The 12612-nt window shown below is 38.0% G+C and overlaps 2 protein-coding genes across 2 annotated transcripts; both read right to left on the minus strand.

The window, feature by feature from the left end:
• Positions 1–97: 97 nt before the first annotated feature.
• On the minus strand, positions 98–1507 carry b3gnt2l (UDP-GlcNAc:betaGal beta-1,3-N-acetylglucosaminyltransferase 2, like). Its single transcript, XM_087794917.1, is given in 6 exon segments — positions 98–211; positions 213–350; positions 352–405; positions 407–491; positions 562–732; positions 1482–1507. Coding segments are annotated over 6 exon segments (588 nt in total).
• Positions 1508–2571: 1064 nt separating this feature from the next.
• Positions 2572–8921, minus strand: napab (N-ethylmaleimide-sensitive factor attachment protein, alpha b). Its single transcript, XM_087795927.1, has 11 exons — positions 8737–8921; positions 7289–7368; positions 6584–6700; positions 6124–6170; positions 5975–6052; positions 5849–5904; positions 4933–5017; positions 4754–4858; positions 4616–4684; positions 4073–4123; positions 2572–3411 (listed from the first exon to the last, which is right to left on the minus strand). Exons 1-11 carry the CDS (start codon positions 8832–8834, stop codon positions 3310–3312), a joined length of 888 nt encoding a protein of 295 aa, XP_087652053.1. The 5' UTR covers positions 8835–8921; the 3' UTR covers positions 2572–3309.
• Positions 8922–12612: the final 3691 nt, after the last annotated feature.

The following is a 12612-nucleotide window of genomic DNA, read 5'->3' on the forward strand; positions in this document are numbered from 1 at the left end:
GAATCATCAACTTCATACGGCTGGTCGCCGCAGAGAATTTGGGTTGCTCTGGTGTGTACCCCATTGTACACATAGCACACAAATTTAACTTTACCTGTCAACATAAGGTCTGAGGACCCAATCTGGGCCTGCTATGTATTTTAATGAGGTCTTCGTAGACACACATGTTCTCCCGGTCGTTCTCTCTGACGTCAAATGTTCGAAAACCCCGGATGGTTCTCAGGAGAAAAGCCCGGTGATGCCACACATATCCCAACGTAGACGGTGTCGACGGGCATGAAGGGAATGCTTAGCGCGTTCTCAGGAATATAGAACTTGTTCTTAAGGTCACGTTTGAGCATCAGGTTGAAAGAAAGACTGGTGGAAGTTCCACTGCAGGATGTCACCATAGTGTCGCGCCTTAAAACTGCAGCATCAGGCGGACATATGGGTCTTCTGAGGAGGTCTTGCCGAGGAGGAAGCGGTTCTGATACGGGGCCTGCCGTCGTCCTCTTGTCCCCAAGACTCGCCCAGGAAGAGACTTGATGGCAAAGGGCAAAAAGGTTTTGTTGGTCGGACCACTTCAAGAAGGTCTGGAGCAGCGGCGGGTACGAGTCAAAGTCGTACACATTGGTCCGCAGATGTTCCTTGCTCGTTTCTTTGCACCCGGACTTTAAGGGAGTTTTTGTTAAATAGTCTTTTTCTGGGTCCAGTTGCTGCAGAGACAAGTACGTCAACCGGTTCTCAAGTAGGCTCGGTTTGTGCACTTATGCTTTTCCAGAGCTCTGAAGGGCCAGATTCTGCACTAGAGGGCGACAGAGGTAACCTTGTAACCACACTGCACATATTTCCCGAATGTTATTTTACACCGGCACACGCAAAACACAGAAACACGTTCAATTACACTTAAACACAAGGATAAAAAACTAAAATTAAATTCCTTTTTTTTAATATTTTTTAAACCAAGTTATCCTGCTTAGTATTTTTTTTTAATCAAGAAAATAATGTTTCGTTCATGTCTACAATATTGAGTTTTCCTTTTTTTAATATACAGATCTTCCGACCACGGAAGCTCTTGAGAAAGGATATTTATAGACAGGAATTATACCTAAAAAAAATTGTAATGACAAATAAATATATAATTAAAAGAAATGCTCTACTTAAAATACAAGAACATAATTAATATTGTTTATAAAGATAAAATGTTTTATAAATATAATTAAATGTGAACGTTAGTTACGTTAGTAAACATTTTAGAAAATACAAATAAAACGAGTTTTATTGAATTAAGTATTTTAGTATACAAAACAGGATATGTTACAATTGAATACAATTCTAAGGTATTAAATCAAATCAAATGAATTATTTAGCGTTTCTGTTATTTATATTTCTCGTCGCTTCGCTCGTTACATCTCTCAAGTTTGCATGTCGTCAAACCACTTCCGCTTTACAGATTTAAAAATGAAAAAAAAAAAGTACCATAGCTTCTTACCGGCGCTCACCTCTCTGTTTTCCCTTCTGCCTCCATTTCTACAACATGTTTTCTCCAGGGTGCACTTGAACGCACAACGCTCTTCAGTGTATCATTGGACGCCATGCTTGTTTGAAAGAACAAATAATGTTGTGAAAATTGAAGTCAAATAATATTCAATAAAATAAATGAATTAAATCAAGAAAATTAGGATGTTTCAAAACGTCCTTTATTGCCATAACAATATAAACTATGTCAAATTATTTTTCTTAAATAATGCAGCCTGCATGGACGTGAAGAAGCTAAGTGACGAAAACAGTGTCTTAATATTTAATATAATATATTTTAATATTCAGTGATTTTTAATCCCCATAAAATTAACCCTTTTTTTTAATTCAACAATACAATTCAAGCAGCTTTATGAGCAGTGTCACCTTGGCACGCTTTTGCTTAACCATGAGATCAAGCAGAATATTTATTTTGTTATAAATTTAAAAAGAAAATCAGCAATTTTATTTCTAAAGACCAAATAAAAATCTAAAATAAAATATTGTCTGTGAAATTTATTGGAAAAAAAGACAATATAATATTTGGAAAGGCGCTAGAACTAATGGTAAAAAAAAAAAAAGAAGAAAACAATATAATATTTTGTTGATTAAAATTAAATTTCAGCTTAAACATGTTGAACAAATATGTTGGACTTTCTTCAATATCCCTTTAAACATAAAACCACCGAAGTATTTCTCTTTTTCTCAATTATTAGCCCAAGCTCTTGCAGTTGTGAGTCAAAAGACCCTTTTATGCTACAACATATGTACAGGAGTAAATTCAACTAAGTTAATTTACATTTTTACATAAGACTGAAGTGTGTTAATTGAACCTGGGAAGCAGCCAGGCAGTGGGCCACAAACGTCTTCCTGCAGGCCTCAATTGGCCTGTGAGCTATGAGTTTTAAACCTTAACATTGAGAAAACTGATTCAAATAAAATAAAAATAAAGGAGCACTTTAGTGACTGCAAATGTTTTTGGTTTTTATTATCACAGTGGTCACGTTAGAGAAGTCTTCCAAAAGAAAACACACAACTGAGGATAAACAACAAAACATGCTGGTTCTCTTGTCATTAGTTTAAAGTCAACTCTGGTTTATTGTCTTTAAAATATCATTGAAGGCACACGATGACACGTTCATGTGTTGCTGGGTAAAAAGAGTACTTTTTTTTCTTTGCATTCAAACATAATCATGTATTCTCAAAAACATTAAATAGAAGTGAAATAAGACACAATCGACCATCAAGGTGAAAGGTACAAGCAGGTCAGTACATTTTCATTGATGACAAATCATTTTGGTTAGAAAAATACATTTTCTTAAGTTTGTAAAGATGTAAATTTATATCCGTTACAAAATGTCAAAAGATGGATTTCAAAGGCATACATTTTATTTGACAAGATGATATATATAATGTGATCAGAAATGATTCAGGAAACTTAACCAAATTTGAAAGTAGTTCGAGAACCTTTTTCAATTTTCTGGAAAACACTCACACGTTTCAAAAGTCAGCGCACACTGTTGTCCGAGCGAGTTACATATTAGGAATCCAAAAAGATCCGGCAGTTGGCGTCCTGAGAACTCCACAGTATAAGGCCATTGGAAGTGTTTTGTTCCAGCGTTTCTCGCTAACTAAAGTGAAATCATGAGGATGTAATTAGTGGAGATACTTTTAATGAGGAGAGTGAAAAAAAAGCAGATGTTGCTAGTTCCGCTCTGAGAGTCCTCCGGTGAGGCCGGTGATCTGTTTAAAAAGGTGGGAAGATGAAACGTGGGGCGTTGGGATTGCGACAGAGGCTGCAGAGGTCGGGGGTCAACGCAGGTCGCTCTCCTCCTCCTGGATGGTCTTCTTGATGCGCAGCAGCATGGTGGTCAGCCACTGGTCCAGTCGCGAGATGGAGTCGAAATCTTTGACCTGCGTCAGGAAAACGTGTCAGTCGCTCTGAAATGTATCACCGTTCACATCATCTTTGAGGGCTCTTCATATCTGCCATTTTCTTTCCTGACCATCACAGTCTTCCTTTGTGTGTTCCTGCATTTGTGTCTATCCTTGATCCCTCCATTCTTGTGTCGTGTTGTGTGTTGGACACAATCTTTCTTCAAACCTTCTTAATCAACCTTTCCTTCTCAATCCTTAATTATTGCTTTTCCCTTTTTTTGTTTTGTTTTTGTTTCCTTTTATCCGTCACACATTTGTCACACATTCTAATAAGTGATCAACAGCTTTAGACATGTTTTGTACAGTCTCAAAATTGATGTTAATATCAATGAATAGGGCTAATCCACCTCTTTTGATTCTCCTGTTTACAGTTTAATAAGAGAAAGATCCTAAAATGCTGCATAAAATCACCTGGTTTGACCGACTCTTGAAATCTGCTGCGGTGTAAAAGTGGATTTTGACTCACAACTGAATACTTTAATCCAAGTTCATGCCTTAAAAGAGCTTCGTCTTTTGGCTCAGCTCACTTCAAACTCACGTCAAATATTTGAGTAAAGAACAAGAGTAAGTGAAGGGACCTCCTTCCTTTCAGGACATCCTCCGTCAGTCATCTTAACCATCAAAGTGTAGGACTCACCACTTGAGTGTAGGTGTCCACGTTCTGTTCTTCATGTGCGTCGATGAGTTTCTGCATAGACAGCGATTAACAGTTTAACTCAGTGCTCCTCAATTATTTTCCACTATTCCTCCCTTATTTAATTGTTATAACTATACAAGTAATGCTTATTAACATTAAGAACATATAATAAAAACAACTTAAAACAACAAATAACTTTATTAATATTGTCTAAATAAAAAAATATTGATTAGTATTGTCCATCAGTTAAGTCTTAATTCATTTAGCTACATGCTGTCCACTGCCTACGTTTTTAGACTCATTATCTCCATCTCTCTCTCCCTTTTTTTCCTGTTTGTCAAAGATATGACCATGCTGTTTTTTTGAGAGTTTGTTTACTTATCCATTTTATACCTCTCGCTTTGTGCGCCTGCTTGATTTAGAAACAATGCCACCTACTGTTGTGGATGAACAATTACACTTCGTTCTAGTACAGCAAAAAACGACCTGTACATGGGGGGTCACACGTGCCCGCCCGGCCTCACATCACAACTCTGGGCTCACCTTCAACAGATTGCATTCTCTAGAATCTGAGAACGCCGGGAACATTTCTTCGTATCTCTGGATGGCAAGCTGGGAGAAGATGGCGAGAGATCAGAGCAGCAGGCGGGTTCATGATGAAAGCCAAGGAGCATCACTTACTGAGGCGTTCAGTCTGTCGATGCAGAAGTGACACAGCGCCGCCTTGAAGAAGTGATCCTTGGCACTGTACTTCAGCAGCGTGCTGTCCATGGCGTGTGTCCCGACCTGACACACACACACACACACACACACCCTCAGTATAACACACATTGTTGTGCACAAGCGCTGCTTCTACTCACTTGTTCGAAGATCTCGACTGCTTTCTGGTACTGTTCCAGCTGAGCAGCGTAGGTCGCGACCTTAAGAAGGCACTTGTTGGCTGAACTGAAATAAATATTTTCAAATTAATTGTTCACTCCTCAACGGGAGTCAAGCCTAAATATGCAAGTGTAGTGGTGTGCAAAAATAACAATACTAGGCAACACTGTGAGATTCAAAGTGTGAGGTCTGTATGTATGAATTCTCAAGTGTAAAGATTTATCGAATGGACTCTTCAAAGTCTGTGAAATTATAGGAAAGAAATGTGAATTCAATCCTTTCTTTTTTTAGTGTTTAAACTCAACAGACCAAACTTTAGATCATTTCTAACATTAAGTTCAATGCTCTCAGTTTTTCAAACAAATGCAGAATTAATAAGTTTCATCACTGAAGTTGTTCCTCAGTTGTTTATAATATAATAAACTGATTGAAATATTAATTTTCACAAGCAGTAAAGATTTTATTATCAACTTGTTAATGTTTACAAAGAAGTTGATCACACTTTACACATTCATTTTATTGTAATAATCATCTGTTAAGTTGCACAGACAAACTGGTTTTAAGGTTGAAGCATTATTTAGTATTATTCTTCCATTAAACATACTTTGAAACTGAACATAATACTTGCAAATGTGTGTGTGTGTCACTTGTATTTCGTGGTAAATTTATTAGGTGGAATGAATTCATTGCAGTTAATAAATTCTAATTTTCTTAAGTGACACGGATTCTATGATGTACCATGGATGACTTTTAATGCAATATATCAAGTATCGCACACCAGACGTTTTTGTGATAGTGTGATGAAAGTATCCCAAGGAATCTGGTGATACCAAGCCCTAGTTAAGTGTAAAATACATTCAGGAATATGGAGTTAAAACAAACAGATAATGGCTTTACCTGGTGGATTCTTCTCCTTTGTAAAAGTCAGCAGCCTCTTCATAATGAGCGATGGCCTGCAATCGAGAGTGAAAATATTTATAGTGAATAGTAATAAAACTGGGTTTTCAATGATCTCCAACTGACCTTATCAATGTCCACCAACTCAGTCTCGTATATCTCTGCGATGCTGATGTGATGTTTGGCTGCGATGGTGAAGCGACCCTGAAGACACAGAGAGAGTGAACGCCCACTGTGCAGACGCTGCAGGACCTTTGCTCGACACCAAGTCTCACCATGTCGGTGTAAATCTCAATGGCCCGGTTCAGGCAGTTGATGGCCTCTGAGAAAACAATTGGAAAATTAAGATCCTGCAGACTCTTTGTAAATCGGCGAAAATTCACCAGTTCTAAAAATCTTTAAGAGAATTGTCATTTTATACTGGGACTGTTGTGAGGGACCATTATGGGATGATTAAAAATAACCTTATTATTATACAAGGACGAACCATCTCATTATGTACACATTTAATTTTAATATAAAAGGGTCGGTTATTGGAAAAACATTTTAAAATTATTTATTTCAAATTACTTTTCAAGCTGGCTGTAAAAACAAATTTCTACATAATAATTTTTATATCTTTCCTTTCCCTGTTTATTTTTTCATCTAAGATGATGATCTAAAATCTCAAGTATTTGCATTGAGTTATTTAAATAAAACACTGTATTTGTTGATGCAGTCACTGAGATAACTAACCTTGTGGATCTGCTTTTTTGAAGGCATTTCCAGCGTCGATGAAGTTGGTGGCTGCGTCGTGTTTGCTCTGCATCTGCAGGTGAAGGAGAGCAGCTTGGGAAAACGCATTTCCGGCAGCTGTGAAGACATCAACACATGGACATTAATGGACAATGAGGTTACAATCACATAGTCGTGGTTGAGTAACTGTAAATAAAAAGTTTGCACCTTCAAAAGAGCAGGTTTACAAAATTAAAATTCTGTGTAGGCCTTGCATATGAACTAATGTTTTAGGAATTATTTGTGTGATGTTTGCAATTCTTCATAGTATGGGAATATGTTACTTGAACTCGATCTTATCCACTAGCAAAACAAATGGTGTAGCTGTGTGGAAAATCAGGAGCACCTCCATAGAGCAAGTGCCACTTTAAGATAAGATAGCGAAATACAAAAGTGTGTCTATTCCCCAATTGAAGAAAAATAAATATCAGAATTTTCTCTTCTAGAAAGATCAGTCACATTTTCATGAAAATCCATTTCTTGAATATACATATATAAGTCAAGACAAACCCTTTAAAAAGTTGACAGTTATCATGATTAGATCTACTTAAAAATAGGTTCAAAGGGTCAACAGATACGAACAATTACTATACTATATGAAATAAAAGTATATCCTCCACTTTTTCTTTAATTGGTGAGGTCCTTCCACTGTGATGCTGAACTTACCACACCAGTTCTTGGCCATCTTGTACATGTTAGCAGCTCTCACGTAGATTTCACATGCCTCTTCTAACTTGGATGAACCCCTGAGTGAAGAAAATAAAAAGACACAGAATAAGAAACAAGCCAAGTAAACATGTCTGAGGGGGGAAGAAAAGCATGAAAATAGCTCTAGATTACATTTTTCAGAGAATGAAGTCGGAGATATTCCTCCATTGAATGAAACAGAAATTGCATTTGATCTATTACAAAAACGGTCACCTTTGATTTGTGTTATGACCAGAATAAAGTAAACCCATTTGCTTAACTAAACAATTATTTAATAAATAATCTTCCCCTCCCATGCCTTTTCATTATGTTGTGACTGTTCAAATATGTGTAGGTTTTTGTATGATCTTATCCTTGATTGTGACTGACTTGCTTTTTCACTTCACCACAAAAAAAAAAATCATTTTTTGTTTTTACACTACTTGTAATAAATAGGATTTTGTCTAGTCTCATTCGTCTCGTCTTCTTCCGCCTATCCGGGTTCATGTTGCGTGAGCAGCAACTTCAGCAGGGAGGCGCTCCCAGACCAGCAAAGAGACATAGCCTCTCAACCGTGTCCTGCTCTCCTACCGGTGGGATATGCCGTCTAACCAGGGAGGCTTCCTGGAGGCATTCTTATCTGGTGCCCAAGCCACCTTAACTCACTTCATTCAATATGGTGGAGCGGCGACGCTACTCTGATCCTCTGCCTGATGACCTTTCTTCTCACCCCATCTTGGAGATAGAGCCCAGCCACCCTTAAGCGAAAACTATTTTCGACCGCTTGTACCTGTGATCCTTTGATAAACTGAACATCTAGAGGAAATTAGAAGCATCTCTAAATATCTTCGAGCAGTAATGAAATTGCATAGAATACATTTATTCATTTGAAAATGAACTTGAATGACAAATGACAAACCAACTTCTTGTATACGTAAAAACTATCAAAAACATTAGTAAAGGAACAAACTAGTTGGCCTCGATTACTAAGTAAGATACTATCAAAACAAGCATTCAGCTCACTATTACATAGGATCGTTTCGTTTAACTAGTATGTAAAGCGTTTCTCCACCAGAGGGGGATGTTTGGAACCTTCTCCACTGGTTATCAGTGTAGTAACTGTAGTTGAAAGGATGTTAATATCCAACTAACACCAAAATAACATTAAAACAACCGTTGGTGGTCTTTTAATAAGTTTCACATATTGAGACAAAAAGCAGCATTTTCTTTACAATAAATAGTTCTGATTGCAGGGTAACCGCATTTCTCAAACTCAGTAGCAACAAGAGAAGTAAATAAATATTTATTTTAAGATAAGTGTCAGGGTTGGAAACATGATAGTGTTTACTGGGGTCCCACGACACATCAGGTGATACCCTCCACAGTTAGCTTCCGCTTACCTGGCCCTTAGCTTAGCACACACTTACCCAAACAAACTGGCGAAAAAAGACTGTGACGACTTCACTTTCTTCTCCGCATCCGCCATTAAAGCCGCGGCTTCCTTCTCTTTAGAACTGTAGTCCATGTTGGCGTCGTTGCTGCTTCTGACAGGCAAAGAAAGACGGATATTTTCGCAAGTCAACAAAACTTGCTAGCAGTAGCGGTTTGCCGTGTGACGTCACCCACTAAGCCACGCCCATATCATGTGACAAAGTTGCGCCGCTGATATATTAAAGTTCTGCCTGTAATAGTAAACTACTAGTTACTTCACACCAGCTACCAGTATATATTTTTTTTAATTAAAAAAAAAACGAACAGTAATGTGTATTTTAAATAATAAAATAGGATTATCATTTAAGGGTACCTGAAGCCGTCATTACTGAAGTTAATAATATATACTTACTTAGGAGGACATATATATATATAACTATAATACTCGACATATATCTCTAACTTTAATACTAGAGGAAAAAGGCAACTTTTCTTTTTTTTTTAAATGACCAGATTGTAACCTTAATATCTTTCGCTTCTGTGACTCTGGAATATCTTCCATGATCAATTAACCCAACATTTTAGTACTGTAACAATCGCCTAGCGGGGACTCTTATTTTTATTTTTTATTTATTTATTTTATTTATTTACTACTATCAGCATCATGTTACTTTGATGCAGCAGTTGAGAGGCATCGTTTTGGGAAACGCCTGGTGTGTCATTATTGTTACTACACCAACATTAATTCTGTTTTTCAGACCCCCAAAGTCCTCCCCTGTAGCAATATAATACACAACAAAATTAAAAATTTTGTTTTCCCCTGTTTTGCACTCGAACATGAACATTTGTACAATTTCTTCATTTATTTTCTTTTACTGTTTCCTTTTTTCCCCTTTTTTTTTTACAACAGCATCAACTTTCATGTCCAGGCTTCTTTCTATGTGGAGGACGCACAATTCGCCTCGGACGTTCCTTAGGTGTCGACACCTAAAATATCCAACGATTCTGGTTGTCTTTCTGAACTATGTAAATGAGACTGTGACTCATAAACATTTGGAACATTTTGTTGGGTCAACATTTTCCACAGGAAAAATGTCCATTTGAATCTTGTTCGATTCCACCTTTTACACCGGAAATGTTTTTATTTGCATCGAGCATTTTATTAACATTCCTCTTTACATTTGTTCCATTCACATTGACCATATATGTTACAGGACCCAACACAGAGGTAATAACACCATCCAACCATGGATTTGGTTGTGAAAGTTTTGATCCTCTATCGGGAGTCTGGACAACGCATCAGCATTTCCATGTTGCTCAGATGGTTTGTACTGGATGTCATACGAGTACGTAGATAATAGCAGGGACCATCTCTGCATCCGTGCAGCAGCTAGTGAAGGTACTCCTGTTTTTGGACCCAGAATCTTCAAACAGAGGTTTGTGATCAGTTATCAGCGTAAACTTCCTTCCGTATAAATACTCATGGAATTACATCACTCTCACTACCAGTGCTAAGGCCTCTTTCGCTATCTGCCTTAGAAAGCATCCTCGAAGCAAAAGCCACCATCTTTTCACTTCCATCTGGCATTTTGGGAGATATCACTTCACAGGCAATGCATCACATGCAAGTATGAGGAGCAGGTCTGGATCATAATGTACCAGCACTCTGTCAAAAACTAGCTGTTTTTTCGCCTCATCAAATGCTTTCTGACAACTCTCTGACCACTCCCATTTTGCATTTTTTTGCAAGAGCACCGTCATTGGAGAAGTGAGTGTTGACACATTTTGAATAAACTTACCATAGTACCTAAGAAGCGACAGAAATGACTTCAACTCAGTTACATTTGTCGGAACTGTTGCTTTGGTAAACATTTTTTCGGCAAGGGATGAATCCCGTCGGCATCAATCACATGTCCCAAATAAGAAAGACAGTGTTGAAAAACAACAACATTTGTGTTTGTTTACTCTTAAGTTCTGGTTTTAAAGTCTTCTTTAATATTTAAACTTCTTACAGTTTTATCCACGTTCGGGATATTCACAGTTGGTGCTGGCCACTGGCTGAGCTTCAGAGGGGTGGTCACACCGTCTGCTTCCAGTTTGTTAAGCTGAGCTTCAACAGCATCTCTAAGAGTGTAAGGAACATAACATGGTTTGCAAAAATTTAGGAACAGCATCAGATACTAATGAAGTTTTGCTTTGACACTGGTTACTTTCCCCAGGCTCGGCTGAAACATTAGTGCATATCTGTCACACAATGATGTTATATTTCCAACTTCCAACCTGAAGACCATTGTAAGTTTATCCTCCTAATCCAGTCTCTACCCATCAATGCTGTACCGTTACCCCTAACTACTAACAAGTCCAGTGTGTAATTCTGACTGTTACACTTCACAGAGACATAATGTTACCTTTTAGACTGAGAGTCTCCTTACTGTATGTTTTTATCACACAATTTTGGAGGAACTAATTTTACATTTCTAACCCTTCTTTCACAGTTTGCAGAAATGACTGACACTGCTGCTCCTTTGTCAACTTCCATATTTTAAACGTCTTCCATTTACCCTCAGATAAACACAATATGGCTTCACCATGACGGATGCACTGTCACAAAGTGTGTCCACTTCTTCTGTGCTGACAGTGAATTGTTCCAAATGTAAGATTCTACTTGCTTTGAATTCTGCAACACCAGTTTGTTCTTTCTTTACGTTCAACTCCCTCTGCTTGACTTGCTGTCCAGAAGTGTCCAGAACAAAGATGTGATGGTGACATGTCACCGTCATGAACTGAATCACCTGTTGTGATATTTGTTCTCCCCGACTTCTTTTCTTGAGCGGTATATTCCACATTATCTTTAGTATCCAGACGTTTATTCCATGCTATAGTCTTGTCTTTCCTTTCCTTTCGTCCGTGTGGGGCAGGCCTTGGCGATGTGTCCTTTCCTTTTCACAGACATGGCACTCAGCTTCTTTAAAGCGACAGTACTCTGGTTTATCTCCTTTTCCGTTGCATCTGTAACATGGCTTTAGAAACTTTTCTCTGTTTTGAGGCATTCCTTTTTCAATGACATTTGCTTTAAATGACTTTTGTGACCACTGCTGTGCATTTTGTTTGGTCACCTCATGTCACAAGCTGCTGACAGTGTGTGATCCATCCTGTCATGTAATTTTGCACTTGTCTCTGAGAGTGAATCCTCCAAGAAGAATGTCCCAAACTTACATGTTGCAGCCAGCTTCCTTAGATTTCCCATGTACTCACCTTTGGACTCGTCTTCGCGTTGGTTTCTTGAGGTAAACTTGTATCCCTCTGCAATAAAGTTTGTCTTTGGCACATAATGCAACAAGTCAAGTAACTCCGACAACTTCTTCTCTAACGGTGCACAAAGATCCATTAACAGTGTGTGGTTCTTCTTACCCACTATCGTCAGAAATAGAATAGAATAGAATGGAATTGTTCTGACCTTTCCAAATATGCTTCGAATCCTTATTCGCATCCATCAAAGTAGAAGTCATCGTCGCCAGAACTGTTGTGTCTAACAGAACAAGGAAAACATGAAGGAAACGACAGCTCGGCTGCAAACTTTTGATGCGTCTTTTATTGAGGTTCTTCATCATAGTTCAACATGCACGCACACTGGGCATCAAAACAAAAACGCCTGACACCTGGTGTGCGATTAGTGTTACTACACCAACATGAATTCTGTGTTTCAGACACCACATTACCAATACACATCGATCCTGTGGGGATTTTGACGCTTGTTTATATCGTCTTTGTTTATTTTAACCTCCAACTGACATCGTTACAGTATGAAATCTAATTTTAGGACAGGTTATTACTTGGTCATTACCATGGAGTTGACACTAACTAACTAATTT

This window comes from Callionymus lyra, chromosome 7 (assembly GCF_982586985.1).
Source record: "Callionymus lyra chromosome 7, fCalLyr1.hap1.1, whole genome shotgun sequence".
Classification (NCBI taxonomy): Eukaryota; Metazoa; Chordata; class Actinopteri; order Syngnathiformes; family Callionymidae; genus Callionymus; species Callionymus lyra.

What these genes read in the sequence shown, in the direction of transcription:
- napab (XM_087795927.1), bottom strand. Translation starts at nt 8,834, where the DNA reads ATGGACTACAGTTCTAAAGAGAAGGAAGCCGCGGCTTTAATGGCGGAT. An exon ending in AGTTGGTGGACATTGATAAG is followed by an intron (nt 5,905 to 5,974) that starts GTCAGTTGGAGA and finishes TCTCGATTGCAG; the next exon opens with GCCATCGCTCATTATGAAGA. An exon ending in CAGTCGAGATCTTCGAACAA is followed by an intron (nt 4,859 to 4,932) that starts GTGAGTAGAAGC and finishes TGTGTGTGTCAG; the next exon opens with GTCGGGACACACGCCATGGA.